Source organism: Hipposideros armiger, unplaced genomic scaffold, assembly GCF_001890085.2.
Source record: "Hipposideros armiger isolate ML-2016 unplaced genomic scaffold, ASM189008v1 scaffold_93, whole genome shotgun sequence".
NCBI classification, from domain to species: domain Eukaryota; kingdom Metazoa; phylum Chordata; class Mammalia; order Chiroptera; family Hipposideridae; genus Hipposideros; species Hipposideros armiger.
The window spans coordinates 1039794-1058740 of NW_017731443.1; the positions used below are offsets into that span (position 1 = coordinate 1039794).

Here is an 18947-nt window from a genome sequence, read left to right on the forward strand (position 1 = left end):
CTGGCCCTCATATGTGGGATCCGAACCGGGGCCCTCTGGCATCCCAAGCCAGCTGTTAACCAACGCGCCACTCGGCCGGCCCAGTATGTGCCCTTTTAAATTTCTCCTCTTATTTGTGCCTTCGCTCTTTTTCTTGACAAATCTTGTCAAATGTCTCTCAATTTTATTAGCTTTTTTTTCCTACTGGGGAACAGTGTGTTTTTCCAGGACCCATCAGCTCCCAGTCAAGGAATTGTTTCAATCTAGTTGTGGAGGGCGCAGCTCAGCGGCCCATGTGAGAATTGAACCAGCAACCTTGGTGTTGTGAGCATGGCGCTCTAACCAACTGAGCTAACCAGCCGCCCCCATAGCTTTTTAATTAATCTACTTTTGGTCTTCTCTTTTCAGTTCATTTGTGTCAGCTCTTACATTTGTGATTTTCCTCCTACTTTCTACTTGTTTCCCTCTCTCCCCTGAATTTTTAACTTGATAGATTTATAAATTGGGTCTTTAATCAGTCCAAGGAAATTCTCAGACATTATCTTGTGTAATATTCCCTCTCCTTTCCCCTTGGAACTTCAGTTTATGCACATTAGACCTTTTCACACTATCTTCCATGTCTCTTAACCTCTCTTTCAAATTTTCTATCTTTGTCTCTCTATGCTACATGCTGGATAATTCCTTTTATATCCAGCTGCATCTAAAACCTGTTTAACATGCCTATTTTGAGTTTCAGCGATTATATAGTCTGTTTCTGGGAGATTCATTTGATTCTTTTTCAAACATCTAACATTTTGTGGGTCTGATCCCTACTTCTGCCGATTCACAGGGGGGTGCAGCAGGACTCCTACTAGGGCTCCCTCCAAGTAAGTTTCCACCTCTTAAAAATCAGGGTAAGAATGGTTTGCCCTAGCTTCAGAATAAATAAAACCAGCTAGGAACTCTTGGGAGGAAGTTAAAGAAAACAGTTCACTTTTCTCTCTTCCCCATAGTAACTAACACCCAGAAAGTGCTGAACACACATTCATTAAGCCGACATGCTAGACCCCAGGAGCTTATTAAACCGGAGCGTTGGCAACTCAAATGCCAATGGAAGCCAGATGGTATCATAAACCTGACCAAGGCAGGTGCAGTGATAGGAAGTGGACCCAGCAAACTAGAGAATCGTGCCATGTCCAAATGTCTAAACATCCAGACGCAGTGGCTGGGGCTCACCAGCACTGTTCATGTGGGAGTTAAGTCTATTGATGCCAGCCCTTCCAAGATGCCAGAAGTATGGATTTGTACCTCACCTTGCCCATTTTTACAACATAGGGTAAGCAAGGTGATGTTCGTGACACTGACTGAAGCCTTCATCTTCTCTGCTTGTTGTCTCCTTGCTGTGCTGTTCGCTTTTATTAGGGGGCTGATAAAAGAAACAACCACACCAAAAATGCTTCTATATTCCAATCTTCTGTAAAACTACTGCTGAGGACACTGTCCATTCTCTGATGACTCCTCTTGTACAGAGACCCAGCCGGCTCCGTCTCTACAAAGGACCACTCTGCTTGTTCATTACTCGGTCGCAGTTCAATACTGGCCTAGGGTTTGGGACATTTGATTCCTTCATTTAGTGACTCATTATTATCAATGAACTCTTCTGGAATAATTTTAGATATACAGGAAAGTTGCGAAGAGAGTGCAGAGAGTTGCCGCATGCCCCTGCCCAGTTTCCTATGTTGCTAACGTCTTACAAAAATGGTAGGTTACTATTACAGACTTTATTTAGATTTCACTAGTTGTGCCATTAATGTCCTTTTTCTATTCCAGAATCTAACCCAAGGCACCACATTGCATTTTGCATCTGATGATTTTTAACTTCTAATTTTATTTTACTTTAATGGCAAAACACATCTTTTATGGAAAAATACCTTAAATCCTTTCTGGAAATCAGTGGGAGTATAATCATACAGAGATATTTGCTGAATTGAAGGATGAAAAGCCAGCAGAACCCCGGACAGTACTGCACGGTAAAGAATGGTTTAGCAGTGGTTCTCAAACTTTCTTGAGTGTCAGAATCACATGGGAAGCTGGTAACCATGCAGAGTCCTGGGCCCTGCTCTCAGAATGTCTGAATCAGGAGGTCTGGGGTGGGCCCGAGAATCTGCTCTTCTAACCAGCTCCTGGTTAAGCTGATGCTGCTGGCCCATGGACCACATTTAATGTCACACTGGCTTGGGTAGCACAACGTACTATTCACTCAGTTCCACATGTATTTTGTTTCACTTAATTCTTGCCAGGTGAGGCAAGTGATGTATCCCGTTGAACAGATGAGAAAAGTGGGGCCCAGCAAGAAGTATGTTGCCCCAATTACATGGCTGGTGAGTACTGGCCCCAGAACCCCCAAAAGGTCTCCCAACTCTGAGCATCCCTACCTGAGAGGAAGGCAGGGTTGTGCTGACTGCTGTCCTCCCCTCCTTCCCTCACCAAGCTCCAGGCCTCCTTCTCTCCTTCAACCCACCAAGCTCATTTCAGTCCTAAGTCCAGCCTTTATGCTTTCTGTTTCTTCTGCTCTGAATAAATACCAGCTCAAATACCAGCTCAAACACCACCTCCTCCAAGAAGCCTTCCCTGATCACCCAAGCTCTGCAATCTTACTCACTGTCACATCTTGCTCTGCAATTTCAATTTCCCCTCCAACCTCATTCGCTGTCACATCACAGTTTTACTGTCTTTATAGCTCTTGTCATGATCTGGAACTACCTTGTTCACTCATTGTTTGCATGTCTATTATCTACCTTCTTCACTAAAATGTAAGAAAATGCTCACAAGGGCTTGCCAAGTGGCTCAGATGGTTAAGAGCGCAAGCTCTGAGCAACAGGATTGCCGGTTCAATTCCCACATGGGCCAGTGAGCTGCGCCCGAGCTGAGCTGCTGCTGAGCTGCCAAAAGGTGGCTGGATGGCTCAGCTGGTGAGAGCACGTGCTCCTAACAAGGTTGCCAGTTCGACTCCTGCATGGGATGGTGGGCTACTCCACCTGCAACTAGGATTGAACATAACACCTTGAGCTGAGCAGCCGCGAGCTGCCTTCGGGCGGCAGGATGACGACTGGACTTAGAGCTGAGCTAGCTGTGCCCTCCACAACTAAGACTGAAGGACAACTTGGCTGTCCCCCTTCCCCAATTCCCCAATAAAATCTTTAAAAGAAAATGCTCACAGTGCATGGCACACGGTAACTAACACTCGGTACATAGACTCATTGAATGAATGAATGAATGAATGCATCAATCAATCAATCGAGAGGCTATGAGGCAGCGTTAAAGGGTGGGGAAATAGGGTGAGGTTGGAGAGGCCCTCTGAGGTGAGAGGTCTACACTTACCTGAAGTCTCCGTAGGAACCGCTCCAGGGCAGGCTTGCCCACGGACCGGATCTTGCTACGGTCAAGGTGGACCCGGGCATCTGGGCGCCCATCAGAGCCTGTGGTGGGAGTGACGGTAACGAGGCCCTCGCCAGCCTCCAGCAAGACCCTCAGGATCACAAACCGGGCCTGCATATGAGCCTGCCGGGGCCCAGGAGAGAGAAGTCATTTGCAGCTCTGAGATGAGATACATGAAGTGCTTGGTCTGAGGCCTGATATATAGTACGTGGGCGCTGTCAATTATTCTTACCATTTTATTCTCCCCTTTTCTGCCTATTCCTCTCCCCTCAGATACTTCCTCCTTCCTCTGCCCATAAGGGAGGGCAGGCTGCCCTGGGGGACAGGAAGGCCACTTCCAGGCAGCACCTATGCTCCCCCTTGTCACCAACATGCTCTCTGCCTCTCCAAACCCCACCCTGATGACAGCAGTTACCCCCAAGTGTCCTTCACCAACAGGATCCCAAACACTTTCTCTTCCACCATCTTGTCTGCATTCAACAGAGGGACAAAAAGGGCATCATTATCCCCAGTTTACAGATGACAAAACATAGGCCCAGAGACGTAAAGTGACTTATTCAGAGTCACACAGCTGGTAAGGGAGAGCAAGGACTCAGACCCAAGTTGCCTCATTCTAAAATTTGTGTTCTTTTGATAACATAATATTGCCTCCTTAAAACAAGCTTATTTGACTTTTTAAACCATTTCTATTGCTTACTCTATTTCCAAAGTACACCTCATAACTGAGCAGTCCAGCCTGATGGCTCTAGAGGCAGGCTGTTTGGATTTGAATCCAGGCTCTGCTGCTTACCGGTGAGTGACTTAATCTCCTTATACCTCAACTCCATCATCTCTAAAATAAGAGTAATAATAGTACCTACCTCCTGGGGTTGATACTGGGCACAAACGAGTTCATTTACATAAAGTGCTTATAACTGTGCATGGCACGGAGTAAGTCCTATGCAAGTCATCTATCAGGAGTCACAGTAATGCCTCTGATTTGATTCACCCTCAAAGTGGGCAGGGAGATTATTATTCCCATTTCACAGAGATGCTGAGGCTCGCAACAGTGACATGACACGCCCCCATACGCAGTGGAATCTGAGATTAAACCCAGTTCATGGGCCTCATAGGTATGGTGGTCCCATCCCTGAATCCAAAGTCCTGATCCTGGCCCCTACTTCAGGCTCCCCTGTTCCTGGGGGCTCCCCACCTGTCTCCAGTTGGAGGCCTCAGGGGTGTAGAACTCTAGGGCGAGCAGCCCAGCCCGAACCATGTTGAGCCAGTTCACGTAGATCACATCTTCTGCATCAGACCCCTCGAAGCCAAAGATCCTAGGGGAAGGAGAGGGAGGTGGTGGGGTGTCCAAGGCTGCCTGGGCCCTGCCCTCCCTGCTGGCACCCCTCCACCACCCACAGGGGAGGCCTGCCCCCACGCCTGCTGCTCGTACTCCAGCACTTGGGGCTGCAGGCAGAGGTAGAGGCCCACGCTCTCGGCCCGGCACTCTTCATAGCTTGAGGCGATGGTGCTGAACTTGCTGTCCCAGGTCTCCCCGCTCCGGTACCAGCTCTGAATCTGGAAGGGGAGGTCCCAGGAAGCAGGCTTAGGGGCTGCGGCCACCCCACCCGTGCCCACCCTCCCAGCATCCTGGGGCTCCGCCGAGGCTGTCCTCACCTGCTCCCCTGTCTCTGGGTTGACCACTGTCTCCTGGTCAAAGTTGAACACTCCTTTCTCATCCTGCAGAAGGGTCATTGACATGGGGCGAGTGATGGACAGGTGCCCCTGCTCAGATCCAGGCCTTCAGCCCTGGGAGCCCAGGGCCTGACGAGTGGCTCAGAAAGGTGACCAGGGAGCAGTGAGCAGATGGAAGCAGCAGCAGGTCCACGGACACACTGCTGCCTTCAAACCTGAGTCCGGTGACACCTGCTGCTCTCTCAGAGTCCCCGGGAGGTGGAAGAACCAGGGCCACTGCCCCACTGCACAGAGAGCGACTCTGAGGGCCAGAGAGGGGCAAGGCTTGCCCAAGGGCCAGAGAGAGGCGGGGCTTGCCCAAGGGCCAGAGAGGGGCGGGACTTGCCCGAAGTCCTGTGAAGACCCAGACCCAGAGGTGTCCCAGCAGGTGGGCCAGAGAGCATGGCGGCTCCTCCCTCTGTGCACCCCAGCCCTTCTCCCTGTGCCCAGCATGTGCTTCTCTACCTCGAACAAGCATCACCCTCACCGTGCTGTCCACATGCCTATCTTTTGCGCATCACCCACTAAATCCTCACCATCACCCTCCAAGGAAGGTGGTTACCCCACTTCCCAGAGGAAGAAAGTGAGGCTCAGAGACTAAGAGCCCCACAGCAGAATCAGACACAGCCTCTGTGCCCACTGTTTCTTAACAAGAATGCCCACTTGCCAAGGGCTTCCTGTGTTCCGGGCAAGCCCCAGGGCTTCGCTTTTATTCCTCACAACAGCCCATAGAGTGGGGGTCAGGAACCCCATTTTACAGATGGGCCACCTGAGGATCAGTGAGGGGAACTGACTTATTCAAAGCCACAGAGTGGCCCTATTTGTCCCTACTTTGCTGTGACTCAAAGCCTGGACAAGGCCTGACAGCAGGCTGCTGCCCTCACCAGCTGTTCTCTGAATCCTCCTGACTTCCAGGCCCAGACCCAGGCCCAAGCTCCAGCCCTCCCTTCCCTGTTCAGGGGGCACCTCCACCCCACAGGGAGCAGGCCCCATCTGGAGCCCCACATTCTGTTGTCTTCGCCCCACCTGCCGCCAGGCATCTCATCTGTGCAGCTCTGTGCTTGGGGTCCACAATGGGCTCTTCTCAGCCTATGAGAAAGGCTGTCTTTTTCATATTCCCTGAGTGGGTGTCGAGAGGGCTCCAGCCACTCTGGCCAGCTGGCAGGAAGGAGCTGCTCTAGGGAGGAGCAGCCCCCTAGAATGCCTGGAAACGTATAGGCTCCAGGGAACAGCAGTGCAAAGACAGGCAGTGCTGCAGCCTCAGGACTGGGCGCATCCAGAGCCCAGGCCCTCCCAGCTTCTTTGTCCCCTGGACTGCCTGAGTCACACCCTCAGGGCAGGCCTCCTTGGTACGGGCCAAGCAATTCCTACTGAGCAAGAGACTCTGCGGTGGGGGGACATCAGCTGGACTGTCCGGCAGGTCCCATTCAATCTTTGGAGCACCTGGGACATCTTATGGGAGGGAGGGACACTGAGGGCAAGGACTGAAGCAGCTTCCTGCTTGGGAAGGGCTGATCATGGGGGAAGGGAGCTGCAGGCCTGGGTACTGAGGGTCCACCAGTCACGCTCTTACCTGCACAAAGAGCTTGCCGCTGCCATGGCCCAGCAGTTCATGCAGCCCCACCTGCACATCGAAGGAGGGCCCCTTCCAGCGGATATACAGGTCCTGCCAAGACAAGCGGAGACCCATGCTGTCCACTGTCCCACCGAGGCCACATAGCCTGCCAACACCCTGTCTGCCAGGCCGAGGGCCCATCATGACACATGTTTCGTAAAGGCCTACTACACACCAGGCGCCACACGGGGCACTAGGTGGTCCATCTCATCCTTGCAACAACCCGGGAGGAAGGGACTGCCTCCCGTGTTTGACAGGTGATGAGGAAAACAGGCTCCAAAGTTACAAGGTCACGTGGCTGGGAAGCGGCAGAGCCAGGACCGAAGCCGTGCTCTTTCCCCTGGGCTGTCTGCCTTCCTGCTGGCCGCAGAGGTTAGGTGAGAGGCCCAGCCCTGACCCCGGGGCTCCCAGTGCCCACCTTGTCATCCTCCTCCAGGAAGGTGAGCTTCTCACGCTGCGTGGCATAGGCCACGGCCAGTACATTCCCCAGTGACACATTCTTAAAGCCTTCTGTCTGCCTCAGGTCGTCATCTGAAGGAGAGGGCAGGGAGGAGACCAGGGAGAAGGGGCAAAGGTCAAGAGTCACAGACAAGAGCAACAGGCTGGGATGGTGAACGGAGCAGGGAAACTCGAGGCCAGGTGTAACATGTGGCGGGGAGGGGGTGACTCTAAATGGAGGTTCTTGGGGGTTGGGGGATGCTATGGATGGGCTGAGGATGCTCACAGTTGGGGATGTTGATGCCAGCAGGGATGCCGGAACCAGCGAAGGTGAGAACATCCAGGGAGGTGAAGTCGGGGGTGAGGAACTTGTCCTTCTCGAAGGCCGGGGGCCAGGGCAGCTCCTTCAGCAGCTGCTCCGCGCTCGCCACCAGCTGCTCAAACTTGGCACTCATGGCCTTGTTCACCATGGCCACGAAGCCTGCAGGGGAGAGAGGGGTCTGTGGGTTGCTCGGGAAGGGTCTCACCCCTCCAGTCTTCATGTGTGTAGTGAATGCCTGCTGTGTGCGATGACCCTGTACTGGCCACTGGGGATCACGGAGGTCACTGGGGTGAGCAGGGCGTGGAGAGAAGGCTTCACTGGGTAACAGCTGAGATGGATCTTAAAGGAGTTTATGGCAAGTACGTAGTGGGTGGTACGGAAAGGATCAGATTCCCAGCAGAAGGAACTACATGAGCAAAGAAAGATGCTCTTCTTTTGGGGGGAAGTGTGAGCTGTCCCGCATGGTTAGAACATTTGGTTTGTGTGGCAGTGCGCAAGGCTGCTGAACAGGAGGACTGGGACTGATCCTTTCACACTTAATGCAGTTCGAGTTCCTGGCTCAAAGCAGTGTTTCCAAAATGCCCTCCATACAACACATTTTTCTATGTGAGGCTTCATAAAGAAAGAGCTTCCCGATCAAATAAGTTTGGGCAATGCTATCTCCAAGTTCTTAGAGGTTCCTAATCACATTTACATATTAAAGGTACTGAAAAGTCCTGCAGACAGAGACCCCTGGCTGCTTAGCACCAAACCCTTCTTCTGGATGTAATTCCTATTAGCTCTGAATGGACTATACCTCAGAAAGGCCTGGCCTAGACTATTCCTGGTCAGGCTCTTGAGAAGAATAAGTTAACCTGGCCACAGGTCAGGCTTGACAAAGCATCCATGTCCGGATCCACTCTGTCCAGTGGAATCGTCACGTCAGGCCAGAAAGAGAGAATAATTAAAATAGCAAAGAAGGAAAAGCAATCTAAATGTCCAACAATTGGGGATTGATTAAATAAATTATGGGGCAGCTATATGATGGCACATCATGCAACTGTTAGACATGTAGGACAGTATCAAACGTCATGGGAATTATTTATGATATATAGTGTGAATATTAAGCAGCTATTAAAAAGAATGTGGTAGGGGTGGCCGGTTAGCTCAGGTGATTAGAGCACAGGCTCATAACACCAAGGTTGCCGGTTCGATTCCCACATGGGTCAAGGAGCTGCGCCCTCCACAGCTAGATTGAAACTACTTGACTTGGAGCTGATGGGTCCTGGAAAAACACACTGTTCCCCAATAAAATTTAAAAGAACAAAAACCCTTAAAAAAACAAAGAATGTGGTAGGTCTATATGTACTGATTTGAAAAGATATCAAGCTATACCATTAAGTGAAAACAGCAAATGACAGAACAATATGTATAATATTTATAATATCTACCTGGATGAATTAAAAGTAATGTACGTGTGTCAATGCTTAGACAAAGGTCTGGAAGGACTTGTGCTCAACCGTGAGCTGTGGTGACCTCTGAAGAGGAGTGACATACGAGAAGGTAGTAAAAGAGATTCACATTTTATTCTACATACTTCTGTACTGTTCTAATTACTTACAACAAACATGGATTTTTAAGTTACACACACACACACACACACACACACACACACACAATTACATGGTTTAAAACATTTATAAGCTCTCTATAAAAACAAAAAGTATATCCTAAATTTTAACCTTGGGGCAGGTGAAATCACAGCTGATTTTTTTTTCTGTATTTTCAAAATTTTTGACTATGAACATGGACTACCTTTCTAATAACAATGAGTTATAATGGGGGGCATCTGAGATGGAGGGTGCTGAGGAGGCCCTTGGGTCTTGGCCTTCACAGCAGGCCTGGCAAATTAGGGCCTGGGCAGGAAAGCTGCAGGTATGCACACCTGTCTCCCCCTCAGACTCCTAGGCCACCTGTCCCCTTCTGCACTGTCCCTGGGCCTGGATCTATGGGCTCAGATCCGAGCTGCCCGTGGGCTGCTGGCGCCTTCCTCTCTCCTCCCCGGCTAGTTTCTCTGGCTTCTGGCAGCTGGATATTCCAGACTCTATATCCAGGGGCTTGGCAGAGACAAGTCTAAATTCTCAAGCTGGATGCCCTGCCTTGCACAGGTAGATCCTGTAGTGGGTGTGGGCATAGGGGCCAAGGCAGCCTGCCACGTGCCCTGGGATGACAGCAGCAGAGTCAAGTTCACAGTCATGTTACTTAGGCTCCCACTCACCAGCACTTTTATGTGCCTAGCATTGTGCTGAGTAGTCTGAATATAATGTCTCACTTTCCCTGACACCCAAAAGGGAATGACTGATGCTCAGAAGTGGGGTTAATTGGCCCAAGGTCACAAAGCCTGGTAATCTGGTACCCAGACCAGAATTACCAGAGGCAGCACAGCAAAATGGTTCAGAGCCAAGGCACCTGGGCTTGGCCACCTGGTACCTACTGTGCCTCGGTTCCCACATCTGTAAAGAGAGGGCAGAAATCCTCATCGGATAAATGAGCTAATATAAGTAAGTGTCCAGTACGTGGCACGTCATCAACAATGGCAGTTGTAATTGTTAGTCTTACTGCCCAGGGGGAAGGGGAGAGTCCTCAGGGGGACACGGGGAAAGGGTTACCGATCTGACCTCCCGCCTCCTGGAAGTTACCTTCAAACTCTCCACGGGAACCAAAGGGGTCTCGGTAGCTCTCGATGAACCCGATGTAACTGAGGGAGAGAAGGGCAGAGATGCAGGAGGGGCAAGAAGGAGGGGTGGGGCGGGATGAGGCTGGGCCCCTCACCTCTCCACAATGGGGCCCTTGTCCTGGATCCAGAAGCGGGAGCCCCTCTTGTGGGCCTCGACGGAGCCCTGGGTGAAGCTTTCTATGTACTGGGCCAGCATCTGCTCCTGGTGGCTGTTGGCTGCATACGTCTGGGGGTGAGCAGGGGTTGATCAGCCTCAGGCCACCCACCCACCCCTTACCCCCGCGGTGCTTCCCAGAGGGCTCTGGAGTCCACACACCTCGAGCCCCAGCCGGCCCTACCTTAGCCTTCTCCAGGTGCTCCACCACTTTCTGGAGGATGGGTGCATAGTCCCCCCGGGTCACCTGGAAATGGCTCTCCTGGAATTTGTAGCTCTTCAGCTTGGAAGTCATTTCCGAGTCCAGAGCAGGCTCTGAGGGGAAAAGGGTAGCTCAGGGGAATGGCGAGAATGAAACACCCCAGCAGGCTTCTCACCGGGATATTCTTCTACTCTAAGCTCTCCTGTGGCTGCCCACTGCCTCCAGAAACTCGCATCAACGTCCATCTTCACAAATATACACATGATGTAGCATGAAATGTTCTAAGTGCTTTACAGGTAGCAACTCCTTTAAGCCTCACATGAGTCTGGGGGGAAGAGGGGAATTATTATCTCCATTTTACAGATGGGGAAACTAAGGCACCGAGAGGTTAATTCTAAGGTCACACGGGCAACAAGTAGCACAGAAGGATTCAATTCCAGTGTGGCAGACTGTATTTTAAAAAGATGGCCCTACCCAATATGTAACGACAATGGTCCTTATAAGAAAACAAGAGGGTGACTGGGGAGTAGGTGTGATAAGAAAGAAGTTGGAGAGTTGTGAGGAAGGGCCGTGAGCCAAGCAATGCAGGCAGCTTCTAGAAGCTGAGAGGCAAGGAAACGGATTTTGCCCTGAAGGCTCCAGAAGGAACTGGAGTTTTGTTTTAGACTTTGGGCCTCCAGAACTGTAACAGAATAATTGTATGCTGTTTCACGCCAATAAATTTGTGGCGATTTGTTACAGAAGCTTTGGGATACTGACATACTGTTGTATTTTGCTTGTTGCCTCTGATCAATAAAATATACTTCTAGTTATGTAAAGAAAAAATAAGATAGCCACAGAATCTCCCATCTCCCATCAGGACGTGGGGGCTATATTCCCTCCTGTTGAAGGAGGGAAGGCTTGTGACGACAGCAGAAGTGATACTTGTGACTGCTGAGGCTTGGTCATAAAAGACGACACAGCTTCAGCCTGGCTCTCTCCGAGTGCTCGCTCTTGGAGCCCAGCCATAGTGAGCACTATGACAAAGCCACGGGAGGCGTTCTGGTTGAGGTCCCAGCTGAGGTCCCAGCTGACAGACAGCTGGCATATAACGCTGGATGTGAGTAAGGAAACCTGTAAATGATTCCAGCTCCCAGCGGTCAAGTCAGCCCCAGTCTCCAAGTCCTCCCAGTTGAGGCCTTGGCCATCGTCAAACAGAGGCAAGCTGTTCCTAGCGTGCCCCATCCAAATTCCTGACCACACAGTCCGTGAGCATGAAAAGGTGGGTTTATATCACTAAATTGGGGGATGTTTGTCACACAGCAATAGATAACTGATGCACTCAGGCAGCCTGACTCCAAAGCCACTGTCCTATATTGCATCCTATAAGTACCGGCCCAGTTTATATTCTGGTGTGATCTACTCCCATTCCCTTGAAGTCTATATCCCTTTCCCTAGTCAAATCAAACTACTTGCTAATTCCTAAACTTTCCTGCCACTCTGCCTCAGCTCATGCTGTTCCCGCCACCAGGAGTGCAGTTCCCCACCCATCTTCATTTATTCATACACCGAATATCTGAGTATCTACCAAGTGCTAGCCACCGGGGAGACACTGGTGAAGGAAACACACAGTCCCTCCGCTCAAGGGGCTAGCAGGCAAGTAGAGGAAACAGAAAAGTAACTGGGAAATGACTGGGTGTGCTGGTGGGGAAGCAGAGAGGCCGGGACTCAGTTATGGGAAGACAGGGAAAGCCCCTGGAGAAGGTGACATCCAAGCAGGGCCTGAAGGATGAGCAGATGTCATCAGGTGAACATCTAGAGGGGAGGGAGAACATTCCAGTCAGGGTGGGAGGGAGCAGACTGTGCAAAGGCCTGGAAAGAGTGTGTGTGAGAACACGGCGCTTTCAGGGACCTGGAAGCTGTCGAGCATGGCTGGGGCATGGAGTCTCAGGGGAGGACTGGGAAGGACAATGGGGCTGGGAGCTGAGAAGCTGTAGGTGGGTGGGAGAGGGAGGGCCACACTGCAAAGGTCTCATAGGGGCCTGGGCATTCCTGTCCACGCTGCATCCATTTTCCCCTTGAAACAGACCCCCATTTTCCTTTGAGAACCCCCCCCACCACTACTACCTCCAGTTCAGGAGGTGGGAGGGGCCGACCTCACTGCCTGGCTCTGAGGTAGGCTTGGGACCAGATCTAGCCAATCAGAGACCTGGCCCTTGACCACAGGGATTGGTTCACAGACAAATACAGGGTCCAAAATAGAGAAACTAGAGCTACTCCAAGACCTTATGAAGAAGCTTCTGGGAGAAAAGGACCCTCCTTCTGCTGAAATGGCCAGGCTCGTGTCTATCAGGCCCTCTGTGGGAGTAGCTGTGGATGAAGTCAAAGAGAGCCCAGCCAAGAGACAGAGAGAGAATGTTTGTTTGTTTTTTTAATTAAACTTTAAATTGTTATTAAATTTATCGGGGTGACATTGGCTTGTAAAATTATATAGGTTTCAAGTGTACAATGCTATAATACATCATCTATATATTGCATTGTGTGTTCACCACCCAGAGTCAGTTAGACATTTCCAAGAATACTGTCTGAGCAGCTGGAACCAGCTGTGTCTGAAGACTTCCTACTCTGGGCTTCTTAATTACCCAAGGCTGGAAAGTCCCCTTTTGGTTTAGGCAAATGTAAAATCGTAACCAAGGAGTTATGAACAACAGAGCCCTTCGAGATGGATCTGGGCTTGACCTTGAGGTACTTTGAGAGATATTTAGGAAGCCGAGTTTACTAAGTTCACCGTCCCCATATATACAGAAAGGAGCTCACCTGTGCCGAGCACAGAAGCCAGCCGCACCTCGTAATGGGGCTTCCCATCCTGGCCGACCTCCTTGAAGAGCCGTGTGTTATAGGCACTGAGGTTCTGGAAAAGACCAGGGCAGGGGATTAGGGGAGAGTGAGTCCAGAGAGGGTTCTGGGGGAGGCGGAGGGAAAGCGTGTCACACCAGGGAGAGGAGACACAGAGGCAAAGCGGGCCGGGGCCCCCTGGGGACCTGCCTGAGTCAGCAGGGAGGAGACAGAGCCGGGGGGCAGCCTCTCCTGTGCTGCGCCGTTCAGTACGCTGAGCACTAACTTTTACTAAGCACTGACTTAGCTGTGCCAGGTACCACGTGACCTCAGCTAACCCAGGGCTACACGAGGCAGGCCCCATGTCACAGACAGGGAAACTGGTCACACAGCTGCTGAGCAGCTGAGCTGGGAGGTGAACCCCACATGTGGACTCCCCAGCAGTTCTCATGTTCTGCCTCGACCTGCCCTTCAGCCTGCGGTGGGGTGAGGGCATCTTCCTTCGAGCCAGGCTGACTCTTAGACAAGGATCCCCAAGTCTTCTCCACCTCCAAAACCCAAGATGCCCGTGTCTCTGACCCAAGCTAAGACCCAGGAGTAGGCGCCAGTGGCGAGGAGGCCCCATCCAACCACTGTCCCAAGTTCCCCAAACCTGTGAGTCCAGAAAGTCTTGGGCCAGTTTGGCATCTTCCATGGTACAGTCTCCTGAGAAATAGGTAGTGATGCCCTGTCGGCGAAGGACGGAAAGGAGTGCTGAGGTCAAGGGCTGCAGGTAGCTGGTGAACCCCTTCCCAGCGCACGCTCTCTAGCCCCAGCTTCCTGCACCTCCTTCTCAGCAGCCTCCACCCCATCCCCCTCCATCTCTTTCCAGGGGAAAAATGGTAACACAAACAACAAACAGAGGCCCTTCTGCAGCTCTGCTGCAGCCTCTCACGGGCCGGCCCAACCCTAAGGCTTCCCATGTCACTCACCCTATGCAGTTCCCAAGCGGCCTCCAGAGGCCGAAGCCTGGGTCCCCCGCCTTTCCTCTCCTTAGCTCCCTCCAGCCCTCAGCTCTTCTCTCCTTCCCTCCTTCTGCACACACCATCCCACCCAACCTGCTTCCCATTTTACAGATGGCAAAACTGAGGCCCACAGTGGGGAGCAGCTTTGCCTCAGAGTGTGAGGCAGAGCCCCCTGACTCGCCATTGGGTCCCTTCTTTCCATACCAGGTAGCCTCAAAGGACGCCCTCCACTCTCCCGTGTGGTTGGGGGCCTCACCTCCTTCCCTAGCCCGAGATGTCGAAGCCTCGGCTCCAGAGAGAATATGAGCTCCCCGCAGGTCTGCCAGAGGCCCCTGACGGCTTCTGGATGCTGCTGGGCGGCCTTACTCCCCAGGATCACACGTTCCAGCTTCTCCTGCAGGGGAAGGGAGGTCACTGGCCCAGCCACACCACGCAAATCCACCTTCTGGAGCCTCCACAGCCACCCCCAAGCTCTTCTCCCACAATCTAAGGCTTTCCAGCTCCAAGTGCGCTCGAGGGACCAGCAGCATTGGGATTGCCTGAGAAATGTCAAATTTCGGGCCCCACTGCAGACCTTTCAATCAGAAGCTGCATTTCAACACGATCGCCAGGCAGTTCGTGTGCACAGTGAGGGCTAGAGGGCCTGGTGTTAGAGTTGCCTCAGCCCCAGATGAGCCTGAGCCCCAGTCCCAGGGAGGGATTCCTGTCCCCAGGCTTCTCCACTGTCCCCAGGGATGACCAACAGGCTTCATTTCTGCAAGCACCTAACAGTTCACAGAGCACTTCCACGTCCTCTCTTGCCCGCTCCTTAGGTCAGCACAGTCAGGAGGAGGCTGCACCCTGCAAGGCTGGGTGGCTGACCTGAGGTCACGCAGCGTGGCATGATAGGGTCAGGGCTCCGCTCAGGACCTCCCTCCCATCCCAATGGCCCCCAATTTCCCATCTTCCCCCGCCCTCCTTCAGCTCACCTTTGGCAGATTGGGAACAAACTTGGTGTCGCCGAAGGACTTGTAGTTGCCCATGTTGGAGTAGACCCCCGCAGTATAGACCAGGAACGCCTGGAGGGAGGTGGGCATCAGACATGTGGAGACACAGCTTCCCGCCCCAAGGAGGTGCCCTCCTGAGATGTTAACACCCAGAGGAACCAGTATGGGTGAGGCTGGGAAATGTGGGGGCAGGACCCAGATCCCGGAAGGCCCCCGCCTGGCCCCAACATATCTTCACACACCCCCGTCCCACTAAAATGGTCTTCTCAGCAGCTCCCAAACACATCCACCTTTGTTCCCGCTACGCCCAACACCCTCTCAGTCACCTGCAGCCGTCCCATAGGACCTTTAAGGCCCAGTTCAAACACCATCTCCTACAGAAAGCCTGTCCTCTGCCCCCAACCTGGCAGGCTGCTGGCACCAGAGGCATCAAATGTTAGGGCTGGAGGGGTCCTGCCTGATCATCTACTCCATGGCTTTTTCTGGCCCAAAATCTAGTCTCCCTTTCTCCAGCAACAAAGCCTCAATCTTCCTTTGGGGAGCGGGGGGAGGATCTCCCCTCCCCCACTGCAGGGGTGGGCATAGGCTCAAGCTGTCCACTAAGAGCCCTCCCTCGCCAAGCAATTTCCCAGGTGCAGAGAGAGCCTGTTTCGTACTAGGGGTCATCAAGCCTGGGGCCCCTGGAGCTCCCTGCTGGAGTCAGGAAAGAAAGCAAAGCTGAGAGATGAAGACTGCATTGCTATGGTGTCACTGAGCTCCTGAATCTAGCCATGCCTGGAGCCTCCCCTAGCCCTGAGCTCTTCAATTATGTAAGCCAATAACTCTTTTTTAAAATAGACTTTATTTTATTAGAATTAAATAGAGTTTATTTTTTTAGGTTCATGGCAAAATTGGGCAGGTACAGTGCTCTACCAGGTACCCCCTTCTTCCACGTAAGCACAACCTCCCCACATTGTCACCATCCCCCACTAGAGTTCTACATTTGTTACAGCTGACAAACCTATACTGACACATTATCACGCAAAGACCATAGATGACATTAGGGCTCACCCTTGGTGTTGTACATTCTGTGGTTTGGACAGATGTATGGCATCTATCCACCATTATGTACGATAGATTATTCTATCATACAGAGAAGTTTCACAGCCCTAAATAAAAATCTGTCCTCCCGCCAATGCCTGGCAACCACTCATCTTGTTACTGTCTCCATAGTTTTGCCTTTTCCAGAATATCATATAGTTAGAATCACACAGTAGGTAGACTTTTTTAATTGCTTTCTTTCACTTAGTAATATGCATTTAACTTGCTCCACGTCTTTTCATGGCTTGAGAGCTCATTTATTTTTAACAATGAATAATAAACATCCCATTGTCTGGACGGACCACAGTGGATTGATTCAGCTACCAAAGGCCATCTTGGTTGCGTCCACATTTTGGCAATTATGAATATAGCTACTAAAACTTCCGTGTGCAGATATTTGGGTGGACCTAAGTTTTTACCTCCTTTCAAGTTTTCACCTTGGTCAAGACCAAGGAGCGTGATTGCTCGATTGTATGGTAAGAGTTATGTTTAGCTTTGTAAGAAGCTGCCAAACTCTCTTCCACAGAGGTTGTACAATTTTGCCTTCCCACCAGTAATGAAAGAGAGTTCCTGTTGTTCCACATCTTGTCAACATTTGGTTGTCAGTGTTTTGGATGTTGGCCAATCTAATGCGTATGTAGAAGTATTTCATTATTTTTTAAGTTTGAAATTCCCTAATGACATATGATGTGCAGTATCTTTTCATATGCTCATTTGCCATCGTACATCTTCTCGGTGAAATATCTGTTAAGGTCTTTGGCCCATTTTTTAACTGGGATTCTTGTTTGCTTATTGTTGAGTGTTAAGAGTTCTTCGTATATTTTGGATAACTGTCCTTTGTCAAACATCTTTTGCAAATATTTTTTCCCAGTCTGTAGCTTGTCTTTTCATTCTCTTGACAGTGTCTTTCACAGAGCAGAAATTTTTAATTTCAAGGAAGCGTAGCTTATCAATTATTTCTTTCAAGGATCATACTCTGTGGTGTATCTAAAAAGTTATCCCCAAGGTCATCTAGAGTGCCTCTTTTATTATCTTCTAGGAGTTTTATAGTTTTGTATTTAAGTCTGTGATCCATTTTGAATTAATTTTTGTAAAGAATATATAATCTGTGTCTAGATTCATTTTTTTTGCATGTGGCTGTTCAGTTGTTTCAGCATCATTTGCCTAAAAGACTATTTTTTCTCCATGGTATTCCCTTTGCTCATTTCGTCAAAGATCAGTTAGCTATATTTAAGAGAGTCTATTTCTGGGCTCTTTATTCTATTCCATTGGTCTATTTGTCTATTCTTTTGCCAACACCACAATTACTTGATTACTGTACATTGATAGTAAGTCTTGAAGGCGAATGGTGCCAGTCCTCCAATTTTGTTCTTCTCCTTCACTATTGTGTTGGCTATTCTCCATAAAAACTTTAGAATCAGCTTGTTGATACCCACAAAATAACTTGCTGGGATTTTGATTTGGATTGCATTGATTCTGTAGATCAAGTAGGAAGAACTGACAACTTGACAATATTGAGTCTTCTTCCTATTCATGAACCTGAAATGTCTCTACATTTATTTAGCTCTTCGATATATTCCATCAGTTTTATAGTTTTCCTCAGATAGGTCTTGCACATATTTTATTAAATTTATAACTAAGTATTCTTTTTTATCGTAAATGATATTGTTTTTAATTTCAAATTCTACTTGTTCATTGCTGGTATATAAGAAGGCAATTAACTTTTATCTATTAACTTTGCATCCTATAACCCTGCTGTAATTGCTTATTAGTTCCAGGAATTTTGTTGTCAACTCTTTCAGTTTTCTACATAGACGAACATGTTATCTACAACAAAGATGATTTTGTCTTTCTTGTCAATCTGATACTTTTATTTCCTTTTCTTGCTTATTGCGTTAGCTAGCACTTCCAATACAACGTTGAAAAGCAGTGGCGAGAGGGACCATCCTTGCCTTGTTCCTGATCTTAGTGGGAAAGCTTTGAGTTTGTCACTATTAAATATGATGTTCGCTGTAGGTTTTTTGTACAGTCTTTGTTGAGGAAATCATCCCACAAATTTTGATAAGTTGCTTTTATTTTCATTTAGTTCAAAATATTTTAAAATTTCTCTTGAGATTTCTTTGACCCATGTGTTTTTAGAAGCATGTTGTTTAATCTTCAAATATTTGGGGATATTCCAGCTATCTTGTTATTGATTTCTAGTTTAATTCCATTTTGATCTGAGAGCAGACATTATATTATTTCTATTCTTTTAAAATTTGTTAAGATGTGTTTTATGGCCCAGAATGTGGTCTGTCTTGATGAATGTCCCATGTGAGTTTGAGATGCTGTTGTTGAATGTAGTTTATATATGTCTATTATATTCAGCTGATTGATGTGTTTTTGAGTTCAACTATGTCTTTTCTGCCTGCTGGATCTATCTATTGAGGTGCGATAAAAAAATACAGTGAATGTTTAAATAAAAAGTGTATTATAGTAAAAGACACATTGCTATTAATCCCCCTCACCTC

General features: G+C 49.6%; 1 protein-coding gene across 4 annotated transcripts in view; it reads right to left on the minus strand.

The window, feature by feature from the left end:
* Positions 1 to 18947, minus strand: part of DPP3 (dipeptidyl peptidase 3) — a 31962-nt gene that overhangs the window by 5611 nt on the left and 7404 nt on the right. For all 4 annotated transcript variants that reach the window (XM_019645468.1, XM_019645467.1, XM_019645470.1 and 1 more), the window contains 14 exons: positions 15340 to 15429; positions 14628 to 14765; positions 14020 to 14094; positions 13350 to 13443; positions 10536 to 10666; positions 10293 to 10423; positions 10160 to 10218; positions 7446 to 7640; positions 7140 to 7252; positions 6680 to 6772; positions 5050 to 5112; positions 4826 to 4950; positions 4589 to 4709; positions 3340 to 3519 (listed from right to left, as the gene is read on the minus strand). In XM_019645468.1, coding sequence (XP_019501013.1) covers positions 3340 to 3519; positions 4589 to 4709; positions 4826 to 4950; positions 5050 to 5112; positions 6680 to 6772; positions 7140 to 7252; positions 7446 to 7640; positions 10160 to 10218; positions 10293 to 10423; positions 10536 to 10666; positions 13350 to 13443; positions 14020 to 14094; positions 14628 to 14765; positions 15340 to 15429 — 1608 coding nt within the window. The remainder of the gene's footprint in view (positions 1 to 3339; positions 3520 to 4588; positions 4710 to 4825; positions 4951 to 5049; positions 5113 to 6679; positions 6773 to 7139; positions 7253 to 7445; positions 7641 to 10159; positions 10219 to 10292; positions 10424 to 10535; positions 10667 to 13349; positions 13444 to 14019; positions 14095 to 14627; positions 14766 to 15339; positions 15430 to 18947) is intronic.